We start from the raw sequence: 17,249 nt of genomic DNA on the forward strand, positions 1-17,249 counted from the left end.
GAGTGTGCACGGGACAGTCCGGGGCTGCGACTTTTCTCTTTGTGTTAAGCCACTGTTCACACTCAGCAATCTCAGATTGTGCGTTATTCACCATAGAGCGATTTATTTGTATTGGAGACCCCCCCCCCCCCTAGAGCAGTGGTCTTCAACCTGCGGACCTCCAGATGTTGCAAAACTACAACTCCCAGCATGCCCGGACAGCCAACGGCTGTCCGGGCATGCTGGGAGTTGTAGTTTTGCAACATCTGGAGGTCCGCAGGTTGGAGACCACTGCGCCTAGAGAGTTTTATTTATCTGGAGTGGGTTGATTTTTATTTATTTATTTATTTATTTATTTATTTTTGCTTATCACTGTTCAGTATCTGTACGTATAGGACCCCCTCTAAAAATCATCCAAAGGGATAGCGTTTTCCTGAATAAAACCCATTGACAATAGTTTGGCGTTTTCCTTTTCTGTAGTATTGCTGCGGCCAGTTGTCAGTAGGATAGTGTTTCCCAATTGGTGTGCCTCCAGCTGTTGCAAAACCACATCTCCCAGCACAACGGGGAGTCTATAGATATGTATTCCATATATCAGTGTTTCCTGAGCAGGGTGCCTCCGGCAGAAATGTATAATTACTATATATCTTGATCTCATACAGATAGTAGCAGTATACAGATAGAGCTATATATCCTGATCTCATACAGATAGCAGCAGTATACAGATAGAGCTATATATCCTGATCTCATACAGATAGCAGCAGTATACAGATGGAGCTATATATCCTGATCTCATACAGATAGCAGCAGTATACAGATAGAGCTATATATCCTGATCTCATACAGATAGAGCTGGAGGGGCTGTGTATAACTACTATATATCCTGTTTCCCAACCACAGCAATAAGAAAATATAAAACACATAACAAAAAGTACTTTTTTGTTTGTGACGGCTTTTTCCCCCAAAATGTAGCATGTGGTGACTATGGTGTTTTTTTTTTGTTTTTTTTTTACTCCTATAGACAATTTTTTTCCCTTTAAATAGACATTTAAATGTGCATGCTGGGAGTTGTAGTTTTGCAACATCTGGAGGTCTGCAGGTTGGAGACCACTGCCCCAGAGAGTTTTATTTATCTGGAGTTAGTTGATTTTTATTTATTTATTTTATTTATTTATTTTTGCTTATCACTGTTCAGTATCTGTACGTATAGGACCCCTCTAAAAATCATCCAAAGGGATAGCGTTTTCCTGAATAAAACGTATACGTTTTTAACTTTTCACTCCATTTTGAATAAAGTTTCACTTGTTTGAAATTCCAAGAAAAAAAAAACTGTGCAAAGTAAAAAAAAAAACGTATAGGGTGAAAACCGGATGGGACCGTACGCACATATGGTTCTGTACGTTTCCCATTGACTCCCATGCAAAAAAAATAAAAACGTATACGGTTTAATACAGTTTTTCACCCGGATCAAAAACCGTGGTAGACTACAGTTTTGGGTACGGGAAAAAACTGGACAAAACCGTACAGGATGCAAAATGGACGCAACCTGATGCATCTTTTGGCATATGGTTTACAATACGGTTCCGTACGGTTTTCACATTGAAAACGTATACGGGAACTGTATTGCAAAAACGTGGTGTGAGTGCAGCCTTAGGCTGGGTTGACACCACGTTTTTCAAATACGGTAACCGTATACGATTTTCCGCAAAAAAACGTATACGAAACCGTATGCATGGAGAAGCATTGTAAACCGTATTCCAAATGTTGTATACGGTTGCATCTGTTTTGACCCCGGATATGGTTATGCCGATTTTTCAACCATAGGCAAAAACGCTGTCAACCACATTTTTTGCCTCCGGTTGGAAAACCGTATGCAGTTCTTTTAACATTGTTGTCTATGAGAACCGTACACAGGATTTCAGAATACGGTTGCACACGGTTTTTCTAATCCGTTTTTGGAGTTGACACATGCGCAGATTGGAATTTCAATAGAACAATAGTAACTTTATTAAATTGCTGGAAAACTAATTCCAACAAAATAGCAAAAACTGATGCAAACGGATAGAACCGTACGGGGAAAAACCGTATACGTTTTAATTTGGAGTCATACGGCTGTATACGGTTGCATACGGTTTTTGCCATACGTTTTTTAGCGGAAAACTGTATACGGTAACGGTATTTGAAAAACGTGGTGTGAACCCAGCCTTACAGTGTATCCGAGGGTGCACGGCTGTCCGGGCATGCTGGGAGTTGTAGTTTTGCAACATCTGGAGGTCCGCAGGTTGGAGACCACTGCGCCTAGAGAGTTTTATTATTCTTAAGTGGGTTGATTTTTATTTATTTATTTTTGCTTATCACTGTAAAGTATCTGTACGTATAGGACCCCTCTAAAAATCATCCAAAGGGATAGCGGTTTCCTGAATAAAACCCATTGACAATAGTTTGGCGTTTTCCTTTTCTGTAGTATTGCTGCGGCCAGTTGTCAGTAGGATAGTGTTTCCCAATCGGTGTGCCTCCAGCTGTTGCAAAACCACATCTCCCAGCACAATGGGGAGTCTATAGATATGTATTCCATATATCAGTGTTTCCTGAGCAGGGTGCCTCTGGCAGAAATGTATAATTACTATATATCTTGATCTCATACAGATAGTAGCAGTATACAGATAGAGCTATATATCCTGATCTCATACAGATAGAGCTGGAGGGGCTGTGTATAACTACTATATATCCTGTTTCTCAACCACAGCAATAAGAAAATATAAAACACATAACAAACAGTACTTTTTTGTTTGTGATGGCTTTTTCCCCCAAAATGTAGCATTTTGTGACTATGGTGTTTTTTTTACTCCTAAAGAAATATATATATATTTTTTTTAAATAGACATTTAAATGTGTGTTTGCGTTTTTTATTGTTGTTTTTACCTCAATTTCTTTAAAGGGGTTATCAAGGAAAAAAACTTTTTTATAAATATCAACTGGCTCCAGAAAGTTAAGCAGATTTGTAAATTACTTCTATTAAAAAATCTTAATCCTTTCAGTACTTATGAGCTTCTGAAGTTAAGGTTATTCTTTTCTGTCTAAGTGCTCTCTGATAACACGTGTCTCGGGAACCGCCCAGTTTAGAAGAGGGTTGCTATGGGGATTTGTTTCTAAACTGGGCGGTTCCCAAGACACGTGTCATCAGAGAGCACTTAGACAGAAAAGAACAACCTTAACTTCAGAAGCTCATAAGTACTGGAAGGATTAAGATTTTTTTAATAGAAGTAATTTACAAATCTGTTTAACTTTCTGGAGCCAGTTGATATATAAAAAAAAAATTTTTTTTTCCTGGAATACCCCTTTAATATAAATTATTTAATCACATGAATTTAAGAATTATGGGGGAGATTTATCAAAACCTGTTCAAAGGAAAAGTTGCCTAGTTTCCCATAGCAACCAATCACATCGCTTCTTTCATTTTTAACAAGGCCTTTGCAAAATGAAAGAAGTGATCTGATTGGTTGCTATGGGCAACTGGACAACGTTTCCTTTGCACAGCTTTGATAAATCTCCCCCTATATGACTTTTAATGCCAAAAAAAGATGCATTTACTAATACACACTATTTTGAGGGAAAAATGCTACAAAAAGTGGATCTTGTAGAACCAAGTTAAGTGTATTTTAAATTTTTTTTGTGTATTTTTTTTAGGGTATGCTAAAAGTATGTGTGAACAAAGCCTAATAAAAGGGTTGATAGGTAATCTCAGGCTTGAAATTAAAATACACTTAAATATTCCGTAGTACTAAATGTAGTGTAACTAGTATACGCAGGTTGCTAAGTTTTATATGGAGGAATGTTGTTTATTTATACATAAATATATATTGAGAGAGATAACACTGATGTATGGGGATATAGTTGTAGTGCTAGTTACAGACGTTTTCTAAAAGCTGTGTGGTTAGGTGATGCTGTCTCTGAGGGGCGGATGTGGGTTCCATATGATTGAGCTGTCGCTGTCATTCACATTACAGGAAACCAGTGCAGTGTGACGGTATATATATATATATAGCATTCAAGTTGTAGATTAGGAAAAGATTTGTGTTTTAAAAGTTATATACTCATATGGGGGTTGTTGTTTTTTTTTTTCTCTTTAACCCCTTAACCCCTTAAGGACTCAGGATTTTTCCGTTTTTGCACTTTCGTTTTTTCCTCCTTACCTTTTAAAAATCATAACCCTTTCAATTTTCCACCTAAAAATCCATATTATGGCTTATTTTTTGCGTCGCCAATTCTACTTTGCAGTGACATTAGTAATTTTACCCAAAAATGCACGGCGAAACGGAAAAAAAAATCATTGTGCGACAAAATCGAAAAAAAAACGCCATTTTGTAACTTTTGGGGGCTTCCGTTTCTACGCAGTGCATATTTCGGTAAAAATTATGCCTTATCTTTATTCTGTAGGTCCATAAGGTTAAAATGATACCCTACTTATATAGGTTTGATTTTGTCGCACTTCTGGAAAAAATCATAACTACATGCAGGAAAATTTATACGTTTAAAAATGTCATCTTCTGACCCCTGTAACTTTTTTATTTTTCCACGTACGGGGCAGTATGGGGACTCATTTTTTGCGCCGTGATCTGAAGTTTTTATCGGTATGATTTTTGTTTTGATCGGACTTTTTGATCACTTTTTATTCATTTTTTAATGTTATAAAAAGTGACCAAAATACGCTTTTTTGGACTTTGGAATTTTTTTGCGCGTACGCCATTGACCGTACGGCTTAATTAATTTATATATTTTTATAGTTCGGACATTTACGCACGCGGCGATACCACATATGTTTATTTATTTATTTTTTTACACTGTTTTATTTTTTTTATGGGAAAAGGGGGGTGATTCAAACTTTTATTAGGGAAGGGGTTAAATGACCTTTATTAACACTTTTCTTTTACTTTTTTTTTGCAGTGTTATAGGTCCCATAGGGACCTATAACACTGCACACACTGATCTCTCATCCTGATCACAGGCGTGTATTAACACGCCTGTGATCAGCATTATCGGCGCTTGACTGCTCCTGCCTGGATCTCAGGCACGGAGCAGTCATTCGTCGATCGGACACCGAGGAGGCAGGTAAGAGCCCTCCCGGTGTCCGATCAGCTGTTGGGGACGCCGCGATTTCACCGCGGCGGTCCCGAACAGCCCGACTGAGCAGCCGGGATACTTTCAGTTTCACTTTAGAAGCGGCGGTCAGCTTTGACCGCCGCTTCTAAAGGGTTAATACCGCACATCGCCGCGATCGGCGATGTGTGGTATTAGCCGCGGGTCCCGGCCGTTGATTAGCGCCGGGACCGACGCCATATGATGCGGGATCCACAGACTAGTATGAGGGCTTGTTTTTTGCGCGACCAGTTGTCCTTTGTAATGACATCACTCATTATATCATAAAATGTATGGCGCAACCAAAAAACACTATTTTTGTGGGGAAATTAAAAAGAAAAACGCAATTTTGCTAATTTTGGAAGGTTTAGGTTTCACGCCATACAATATACGGTAAAAATGACGTGTGTTCTTTATTCTGAGGGTCAATACGATTAAAATGATACCCATTATTACATACTTTTCTATTATTGTTGCGCTTAAAAAAAATCACAAACTTTTTAACCAAATTAGTACGTTTATAATCCCTTTATTTTGATGACCTATAACTTTTTCATTTTTCTGTATAAGCGGCGGTATGAGGGCTCATTTTTTGCGCCATGATCTGTACTTTTTTTGATACCACATTTGCATATAAAAAACTTTCAATACATTTTTTATAATTTTTTTGAATAAAATGTATTAAAAAAGTAGCAATTTTGGACTTTTTTAAAGTTTACGCAGTTCACCGTACGGGATCATGAACATTTTATTTTAATAGTTCGGACATTTACGCACGCAGCGATACCAAATATGTCTATAAAAAATTTTTTTTACGCTTTTTGGGGGTAAAATAGGAAAAAACTGCCGTTTTACTTTTTTATTGGGGGAGGGGATTTTTCACTTTTTTTTTTTACTTTTAATTTAAAAAATGTTTACATTTTTTTTTTTACACTTGAATAGTCCCCATAGGGGACTATTCATAGCAATACCATGAATGCTAATACTGATCTGTTCTATGTATAGGATATAGAACAGATCAGTGTTATCGGCTATCTTCTGTTCTGGTCTGCTCGATCTCAGACCAGAGCAGAAGACGCCGGGAGCCGGACAGAGGCAGGTGAGGGGACCTCCGTGCGGCATTCTGAATGATCGGATCCCCACAGCAGCACTGCGGGCGATCAGATCATTCATTGAAATCACACACTGCCGCAGATGCCGGGATCTGTATTGATCCCGGCATCTGAGGGGTTAATGGCGGACACCCGCAGCGGGTCCCTGGCTGCGATCAGCAGCCGGGATCAGCCGCGCATGACACGGGCATCGCTCCGATGCCCGCGGTTATGTACAGGACGTAAATGTACGTCCTGGTGCATTAAGTACCACCGCACCAGGACGTACATTTACGTCCTGCGTCCTTAAGGGGTTAAAGGGGTTGTCCAGGAAAAAACTTTTTTTTTTATTATATCAACTGGCTCCAGAAAGTTAAACAGTTTGTAAATGACTTCTATTAAAAAATCTTCATCCTTTCAGTACTTATGAGCTTCTGAAGTTGAGTTGTTCTTTTCTGTCTAAGTTCTCTCTGATGACACGTGTCTCGGGAACCGCCTAGTTTAGAAGCAAATCCCCTTAGTAAACCTATTTTACTCTGTGCAGTTCCTGAGACAAGCAGAGATGTCAGCAGAGAGCACTGCTGACAGACAGAAAACAACAACTCAACTTCAGCAGCTGATAATTATTGAAAGGATTAAGATTTTTTAATAGAAGTAATTTACAAATCTGTTTAACTTTCTGGAGCCAGTTGATATATATAAAAAAAAGTTTTTTACTGGAATACCCCTTTAAGGCTGGGTTCACATCACGTTTTTACCAATATAGGACCGCATAAAGTCTCCTTCTTGCTAAAAAGGCCACTAGGTGGAGCTATATATATATACATAATGTATAAATCCCTCTCTATAAAAACATGTCACATGCATTTAACCATTACTATACTTTTCAGGATATTTTACAATTGGGTAAGGCTGGGTTCACATCACGTTTTTACCAATACAGGACCGCATATGGCTGGGGGAGCTAAAACCTTGCGCTCCTGTATCCCTGCCGTATGCCGCCCGTATGTCACTCATTTTAATGAGCCGGCCGGAGTGAAAAGTTGACTCCAGTCGGCTCATTTTTGCCCCGTATACAGTTCTCCACCGCACCTCAAACCGTGGTCGACTACGATTTTAGGTGCGGTGGGAAAACCGCATACGGGGCAAAAATGAGCCGACCGGAGTCAGCGTTTCACTCCGGTCAGCTCATTGAAATGAATTACATACGGGCGGCATACAGCAGGGATACAGGAGCGCAAGGTTTTAGCTCCCCCAGCCATATGCGGTCCTGTATTGGTAAAAACGTGATGTGGACCCAGCCTTACCCAATTGTAAAATATCCTGAAAAGTATAGTAATGGTTAAATGCATGTGACATGTTTTTATAGAGAAGAATTTATACATTATGTATATAGCTCCACCTAGTGGCCTTTTTAGCAAGAAGGAGACTTTAGTAGTTTACATAGAACATGAAAAACAGATGCGATGCAGTTTTTAAAGACAAAGCCAGAAGCAATAAGGAAAAGTATAAAGTAGTTCTTCTGTCGTGCATTTAACACAAAAAAAACCAAAAAAAACACAACCTTTAGCACTGCATGTGTGATTCGAGCCGCAGATATAAAAACGTTAGGCTGAATTCACATTATGATTGTAGTATCTTATGGCCTCAAATCATATATTTAAAAAAAAAAAAAAAACTAAACGATTGTGTCTAACAATCATATCTGTCATCGCACATTTTTGTCCATTTTATTAAATAAAAATTTTGACAAAAAAAAAAAAAAATGGAAGGACTCCAAAGGTAAAAACAACAATATAGAGGTCAAGGGGAATAAATTATGAATACTAATAGCCTATAAACAAGGTAAAAATACCACTAAGGAGACCATATTATGAGAAAACTTGTATCATCTTTATTAAGGTATACTAACAAAATACAATAAAACAATGTAGTACCACATAAACAGTATGGAAGTAGAACAAAGGGGGTAATGGGAAGGGCATCCTGCTATGCGTGTTAAAGGGGTATTCCGGGCAAAAACATTTTATCCCCTTTCCAAAGGATAGGGGATAAGATGTCTGATCGCGGGGGGCCCGCTGCTGAGACCCCCCGCAATCTCCCTGCAGCACCCGCATTCTATGCGGGGGCTGCGTCTCTAGTTTTGGAAACCTCCGGGACTTGGGACGTGACGTCACGCCACACCCCCTCCATTCATGTCTATGGGAGGGGGCGTGACAGACGTCACGTCCCCAGTCCCGGAAACTTGGAGGTTTCCGAAACTAGAGACGCAGCCCCCGCATAGAATGCGGGTGCTGCAGGGAGATTGCGGGGGGTCTCAGCAGCGGGCCCCCCGCGATCAGACATCTTATCCCCTATCCTTTGGATAGGGGGTAAAAAAAATTTGCCCGGAATACCCCTTTAATAATATGCTGATAAGGTTCAGTGGGCAGAGAAGCATAAAAAATAGAAAAAACCTGGTAATGTCTGGGCATGTGTATAAACACCAAAAAACATATAAGAAAACATAAGTAGCAATATACATCACCCTAAGGCATGCCATGCATGGAAATATAGTAATAGAGCCAAAGTGCAAGTGATAAAGTACTAGGAGAAAACCCTCAGTGCTGAGAATAAAGCCGCATATACAGTAGAATCTCCCAATAGTGGACACTCAAGGGGAATAAAAAAAAAGAGTCCGCTATTAAGAGATGTTCCTTATTAGGAAAAAAGGCTCAAAAGTGACAGAATACTGTACTATACTCCCTCCAGAATGTAATTACTAGAGATGAGCGAACTTACAGTAAATTCGATTCGTCACGAACTTCTCGGCTCGGCAGTTGATGACTTATCCTGCATAAATTAGTTCAGCTTTCTGGTGCTCCCGTGGGCTGGAAAAGGTGGATACAGTCCTAGGAGACTCTTTCCTAGGACTGTATCCACCTTTTCCAGCCCACCGCAGCATCGGAAAGCTGAACTGATTTATGCAGGATAAGTTAGCAACTGCCGAGCCGAGAAGTTTGTGACGAATCGAATTTACTGTAAGTTCGCTCATCTCTAGTAATTACCTATAAAACATTGAAGCAGGAGACCACTGTTTAAACTTCTGTTTAGTCTTCTGCTTCTGTGCTGGGGCTTCTGCAGGGGGGTGCATCAGGGGCCTGGGCCCCTTACTGGGGTATTGGCTGTACCCCCTGACAGTGACCCTGTGTGCAAGGTAGGGCTGGCGCATAAGCCTGGTTGTCCCCTATTGGGAGTGTTTTGTCCCCTATTGGATGTGTCCATGACTGCTATTGGGAGTGTCCCCTATTCGGAGGGTGCAAATACAGTAAAGGGGTACTCCGGTGAAAATCTTTTTTTTTTTTTTTTTTTTTTTTTTTTTTATCAACTGGTGCCAGAAAGTTAAACAGATTTGTAAATTACTTCTATTAAAAATCTTAATCCTTCCTGTACTTATTAGCTGCTGAATACTACAGAGGAAATTCTTTTCTTTTTGGAATTCTCTCTGATGACATCACGAGCACAGTGCTCTTTGCGGACGTCATTATAATAATAATAATAACTCTTTATTTATTGTTGTCCTTAGTGGGATTTGAACCCAAGGCCCCAAAGCTGCAAGGCAGCAGTGCTAACCACTGAGCCACCATGCTGCCCTTACCATACATCTGCTATGCACGGTTGCTAAAATGGACAGAGATGTCAGCAGAGAGAACTGTGCTTGTGATGTCATCAGTGTTCCAAAAAGAAAGGAATTTCCTCTGTAGCATTCAGCAGCTAATAAGTACTGGAAGGATTAAGATTTTTTAATAGAAGTAATTTACAAATATGATGATGAAATTACAGAAAAAAATAGATCAGACTGTGCTTCACTTTAAATGATGTACAAATTTAATATAAATTGATATAAAATATTGCAAATGAGACATAAAATAAATAATGCAAATCTAATACATAAATGCCTCCTACCACAGGGCCCTTGTGGGGAGGTATGATATTTGAATACAAAGCATATATTAAATATTCAAATTTTAATATATGCTTTGTATTCAAATATCATACCTCCCCACAAGGGTCCTGTGGTAGGAGGCATTTATGTATTAGATTTGCATTATTTATTTTATATCTAATTTGCAATATTTTATATCAATTTATATTAAATTTGTACATCATTTAAAGTGAAGCACAGTCCGATTTATTTATTTTTTCTGTAATTTCATCATCATGTACCATTTTATGGTATTAGTTTAGAGGCATTTGGTACCTCCCCTTTTTTACCTTTATATATTATTTTGTACTAGTATTTTTGGGTGTAAATACTTCCCATTTAGCCTCGACTAATTGATATTGTGAGCTGCACATACCCCAATTTCTTTCCGATTTAATTTACAAATATGTTTAACTTTCTGGCACCAGTTGATTTAAAAGAAAAAAGGTTTTCACCGGAGTACCCCTTTAAGTCTTATGGGACTCTTCCGGGGAATTAAAAACTGTCCACTTCTGGGAGGTGTCCGCTAAATGAGATTTTACTGTACTTATGCATACATAAAGCATAGGTCCCCATGTCCCAGTTACCCACCACACCTCCAACGCGTTTCGCCACCAGGCTTTGTCCAGGAGTGAAATTTTATCCATTTTTTCCCTCAATCTTTCTAGACTATTCCTAAGCTATTGTGCATGTCTAAAAAAAAAAAAAAGAATTGTATGGTTAAGCAGATAAAAATGTACAGTGATGCAATTCAATGGAACTTACATAGACCGTAATGTAAAAAAATGTAACACTGTCTGTTGTTTGTCTTTAGCCCCATTCCGGTTGCTCTGTTCATACATAAAGGCATTATGCCTTTCCTTAGTAACTCTTAAAGGGGTAGGTAGTCCACTGGCCAGTGTTCAGAAGTAAATGCTCCGAATGCTGTTTTCACGCTGCGGGGGTCTGCCACACACGTGATGCCACCTCCCATTGATTTGCATTGAGGGGTGGTGACCATGACGTCATGAGGGGGCTTGGTCTTCCCCCGCAGCTCGAAAACAGCGTTCAGAGCATTTACTTCTGAACGCTGGCCAGTGGAGTACCCCTTTAATGCTTGGCTCTAGTTTTGCTGCTGTGATTCCCTGCCAAATCTCTATGGCTCTCTTACTTAGCTTTCTAGAAACTATTTGTGTCCCTTTAACTCCCTTCCTAGCTGACTGTCAGGGCATGATGGGTGTTGTAGTCTTGCAACAGTCTGAGAACCACAGGTTAGAGGAACCTTTCCGTATAGCATTGTAGAATTCTTCTGAATTGGGTTATAAATAGCGGCACTATAAATATATTCGGATTGAGTAACATTGTGACAAATATTCTCTGTGCCGCTTTTGTTTCAAAAAAGTTTTAAAAACCTGCTGCGTGGTTAATTTAGATTAACCCTTCAGAGTGTTGACAAGGTGATTTTAAAACTGCACAACACCTCACATACTGAACGGCTTGTGCTGGGCTGATGATTTACACAGTGCACCAGAGCCCTGCATGGGACTGATCTTTTTTGTTTTTATTTTTAGTCTAGCTCCCACGATGTTTTTAACCACTACTGCCTTCTCCCACAAACATTTTGTCACAGGTTTTAGAAATGGTACCCTCCCTTGCCATTTTAGATCTCCCCTCTTGTGCCATTTCGTCACCCCTCCTTGTGCCATTTCATCACCCCTCCATGTGCCATTTCATTCCCCCCGTGCCATTTCATCAGCCACCTGTGACTGACTGTATATTTTGTAATCGCTTGCAACAGCCTCATTACCATTTTATATTGGGTCCCGAGGGCTCTTCAGTACACTACACTAGATGGCATGTAAGGGTAAAGGAGTTACTGATGTACTGTTTTTTTTTGCAAGGTGCTATGTGACCTGAAATAAAAGACACAGCAGGACAGCAAGGAAAGAGTTACTCTAGGCACTAAACAGGTTGCACCATGCTGGGGAATGATTTATACAGTACACTACTTTAGATGGCATATGGGGGATGAGAATCGGTTAATAGTGCACTAGCCTTGCAAGATGCTATAAGCAGAAAGGAAATAAACTGCAGCAGCAAAGAAGGTGGGAGGGAAGCCTTGATTTACCTTGCATGGACAGTGCAGATCCTCGTAGATGAAGGGACAGTCTTTTTCTTGCCTTTCTCCAGCACAGAGCACAGGGTATAGCTCCACCCCCACTTCCTGTAATCTGTTTTGCCATGGCTGTTACTAGAGAATAGATTTTCCCTAACAAAGGGCAGAAGATAACAGATTTAGGAAAGAGGGGCACCTAGTGGCCAAGACTTTAGAGCTGTTTTTCTGGATTGAAGTGTACCTCAGGGTAGGTCAGGGTCTGAACGTTCGGACCCTGACAGAGAACCATTATAAATCTGCCTGAAACCAAGACGGTCTAGTTTTGCCCATAACAACCAATCACAGCTCAGCTTACATTGTATCAGTGCTCATAAAGATATGAGAGCAGGGCTGTGATTGGTTGTTATGGGAAAACCAGACAGATTTGTTTTCAGGCAGATTTGATATATTAAAATAACTTTCGACTTATCAAAATTGTTAAAAGTGTTGATCTTAAGGCAGCGAAAGACATGGATCCACAACCAAATCTAATCCGGTCTCTGTTTCTCACTCTCCAGCATGCTATGGGATTGTACAGGTGCCTACCGGACCATGGTTCTGTCGAAAGTGTGAGTCACAAGAGCGAGCCGCCAGGGTGGTAAGTTGGGATTTGTATGTATACTTATTATCTTATGTATGTTCTACCCTAATCTTATCAATACATGCAGCTCACTAGATACATTGCAGGCCTTTGTAAATGGCTCCTAGACTGACAGAGCACTGGTGGGACTGTAGTTCAGCTTTGCAAGTCTGTGATTGGAATCGTCTGGTTTATATAAGAAAGAGAAACTGATCAATAAATAGTATATATTTATTTGTTTAATTCCCTCCTATATCAGAGAACGTTGCCCACAACATTTTATAAACTAGATAAAAAATAACTTTCATAACACTTATTCATAGTTACATAGTTCATAAGGTTATAAAAAAAAAACAAGTCATCAAGTTCAACCTAAATCCCTACTGTGTTGATCCAGAGGAAGGCAAAAAACCCCATGAGGCTGATGCCGATTGCTCCATGACAGAGGAAAAATTCCTTCCTGACCCCAATATGGCGATCAGAATAAATCCCTGGATCAATTTTCTGTCCCTATAAATCTAGTATCCATAACCTGTAATGTTATCACTCTCTAGAAAAACATGTTTATTGAGAACCTGTTTATGGAGTCAGACATCACAACATCATGTGGCAGAGCGTTTCATAGTCTCAATGCTCTTACAGTAAAGAATCCCGGTGTGTGATGATGGTGAAACCTTTTTTTTCCTCTAGACGTAAAGGATGCCCCCTTGTCATGGTTACCGGCCTAGGTATAAAAAGATCACTAGAAAGATCTCTGTACTGTCCCTTCATATATCTGTACACTGTGATCAGATCACCCCTAAGACGTCTTTTCTCCAAACTAAACCCCAAGCTTGATAACCTGTCTTGGTCCTGTAATCCTCTCATACCATTATTATCTTTGTCGTCCCCTCCTCTGCACCCTCTCCAGTTCAGCCATGTCATTCTTATATACAGGGGCCCAAAATTGGACACAATACTCCATGTGTGGTCTGACTAATGATTTATATAGAGGCAAAACTATGTCCTTGTCACAAGTCTCTCTGCCTCACCTGATACATCCCATGATATTATTAGCATCTACAGCCAGGAAATAGTAGACAGTGGCACTTGCTAAGCATTGGCCAAGGTTGGACACCACTGGATGCCACCTGGGCCCGATGATTGGTGTGTTTTAATGTTAATAAGATGGCGCCGCATAATTATTATTGCTGGATCATTTACATTATCCACTCATGTCATGTGACATTGGATTTTCCTTTTGTAAATACAGTCGAGAAGAGGGCATCTAATTGTCTTTTTCCTCACCCTTCCCCACAATTTAACTCAGATTATTTCTTAGGAGGCCAACATTTTCAGTTTTAAGTTTCTAATTATTTATGTAGGTGAAGAATATTTTGGGTTATTTTTACTTTTTATGGCAATTGTTCTATCTGTTACAATTTTTGCAAATTTTGTTTCTTACAAAATGTATTCCTCTGCTTATAATGTTTAATGCCTCTCCAATACCTTCTTGTGTCAGTGGTCTGAATGCTTTCCTCTTATCATTGATCACATTCCGAACGGTTTTGGTTAACCAATATTCTAATACAAGATCTATTCAGGATGCTTTTAAAAATGTCCCACATAGCTGTGTACTTTTATTCCTGAGGGCGCTCCAATCTGTGTTATTAAGGTCCTTACTAAAGTAAAATGTTTATGTAGTCCCACTAGTAGACATCTTTTTATAGAATAAGTTAAAGCTTATTATGTTGTGGTTACTCTTACCGAGATGACCCCCTACCTCTACTTTGGATACTATGTTTGGCCTATTGGTTAATACAGTGATCTCCCTATTTACGATGGCCTCAAAGTTCGATGAATTCGACTTACAATGGCCTGTCACAAACCATCATAAGTTGAATTCAGCTTTAGCTTACAATGCCTCTTTCCATCACAGACATCGGCCATCCCTGCCATGACTGATTTGTATAGCCGCCCCCTGTTGGGATAGCTGACTTCTGGCACTACCCTGCGGTCGGTGGCTGTACTTGGAGCACAGGTAGCAGAATAGTGATAGTGAATATAGTGCGTACGCAGAATAGTGATAGTGAATATAGTGCGTACCCAGAATAGTGATAGTGAATATAGTGCGTACCCAGAATAGTGATAGTGAATATAGTGCGTACGCAGAATAGTGATAGTGAATATAGTGCGTACGCAGAATAGTGATAGTGAATATAGTGCGTACGCAGAATAGTGATAGTGAATATAGTGCGTACCCAGAATAGTGATAGTGAATATAGTGCGTACGCAGAATAGTGATAGTGAATATAGTGCGTACGCAGAATAGTGATAGTGAATATAGTGCGTACCCAGAATAGTGATAGTGAATATAGTGCGTACGCAGAATAGTGATAGTGAATATAGTGCGTACGCAGAATAGTGATAGTGAATATAGTGCGTACCCAGAATAGTGATAGTGAATATAGTGCGTACGCAGAATAGTGATAGTGAATATAGTGCGTACGCAGAATAGTGATAGTGAATATAGTGCGTACGCAGAATAGTGATAGTGAATATAGTGCGTACGCAGAATAGTGATAGTGAATATAGTGCGTACCCAGAATAGTGATAGTGAATATAGTGCGTACCCAGAATAGTGATAGTGAATATAGTGCGTACGCAGAATAGTGATAGTGAATATAGTGCATACCCAGAATAGTGATAGTGAATATAGTGCGTACGCAGAATAGTGATAGTGAATATAGTGCGTACGCAGAATAGTGATAGTGAATATAGTGCGTACGCAGAATAGTGATAGTGAATATAGTGCGTACGCAGAATAGTGATAGTGAATATAGTGCGTACGCAGAATAGTGATAGTGAATATAGTGCGTACGCAGAATAGTGATAGTGAATATAGTGCGTACGCAGAATAGTGATAGTGAATATAGTGCGTACACCTTAGACCCCTGAAATACTACAGTTCCAGAGGCCCTGAGTCCAAACTGACTGACAGTTTCTGCTGCTCCTGTCCCGGGATGTCAAGACTTCCCCTCCCCCTCACTTGTCACGCTGAGTAGCATTAACTGTTTGTGTACCATGCTTGCTGTCAGGGGATCCTACAAAATGCGAAGAGGGGGTGTCCAGGGTCCAGGTCTCCTGTAAACACACTTGCACTGCATGTCTTACAAAGCAAGGTGCTAGTGGACAAGAAGGGAATGTCTGCAGACATCAGCCGTGCGGTCATACAGCAGCTTCTGGCCAAGGGACTGTGAGTGTGTGAAGGGTGGGAGCAAACGGGCTACACTAGGAAAGTGGTGTTCAGACACTGGGGGCTCCAGGAACGGGGGGACCCTGCAGTCAAGGGGAAAAAATGAGGAAGGAAGAATCTGGGGGCACATCTATCTCCTATCTATCTATATATCTTTCTATCTCCTATCTATCTATGTATCTCATATCTATCTATCTATCTATCTATCTCATATCTATCTATCTCATATCTATCTATCTCATATCTATCTATCTCATATCTATCTATCTATGTATCTCGTATCTATCTATCTATCTATCTATGTATCTCATATCTGTCTGTCTCATATTTATCTGTCTCATATCTATCTATCTCATATCTATCTATGTATCTCATATCTATCTATCTCATATCTATCTATCTATCTATGTATCTCATATCTATCTGTCTCATATCTATCTATCTCATATCTATCTATCTATCTATTTATCTCATATCTATCTATTTATCTCATATCTATCTATCTATCTATCTCATATCTATCTGTCTCATATCTATCTATCTATCTATTTATCTCATATCTATCTATTTATCTCATATCTATCTATCTGTCTCATATCTATCTATCTCATATCTATCTATCTATCTCATATCTATCTATCTCATATCTATCTATCTATCTCATATCTATCTATCGCATATCTATCTATCTCATATCTATCTATCTATCTCATATCTATCTATCTCATATCTATCTATCTATCTCATATCTATCTATCGCATATCTATCTATCGCATATCTATCTATCTCATATCTATCTATCTATCTCATATCTATCTATCTATCTCATATCTATCTATCGCATATCTATCTATCTCATATCTATCTATCTATCTCATATCTATCTATCTATCTATCTCATATCTATCTATCTATCTATCTCATATCTATCTATCTATCTCGTATCTATCTATCTCGTATCTATCTATCTCATATCTATCTATCTCATATCTATCTATCTAATATCTATCTATCTCATATCTATCTATCTCATATCTATCTATCTCATATCTATCTATCTCATATCTATCTATCTCATATCTATCTATCTCATATCTATCTATCTCGTATCTATCTATCTATCTCCTAT

The 17,249-nt window shown here is 39.3% G+C and overlaps 1 protein-coding gene across 2 annotated transcripts in view; it reads left to right on the top strand.

Annotated features, from left to right (window-relative positions):
• The window catches only part of MLLT6 (MLLT6, PHD finger containing), a 94,680-nt gene that overhangs the window by 27,396 nt on the left and 50,035 nt on the right, over positions 1-17,249 (top strand). For both annotated transcript variants that reach the window (XM_056548045.1, XM_056548044.1), the window contains exon 2: positions 12,823-12,902. Coding sequence is in view for 1 of the 2 variants with exons in the window: in XM_056548044.1 (XP_056404019.1) it covers positions 12,823-12,902 (80 nt within the window). In the remaining variant the exon portion in view is untranslated. The remainder of the gene's footprint in view (positions 1-12,822; positions 12,903-17,249) is intronic.

This window comes from Hyla sarda, chromosome 12, assembly GCF_029499605.1.
Source record: "Hyla sarda isolate aHylSar1 chromosome 12, aHylSar1.hap1, whole genome shotgun sequence".
NCBI classification, from domain to species: domain Eukaryota; kingdom Metazoa; phylum Chordata; class Amphibia; order Anura; family Hylidae; genus Hyla; species Hyla sarda.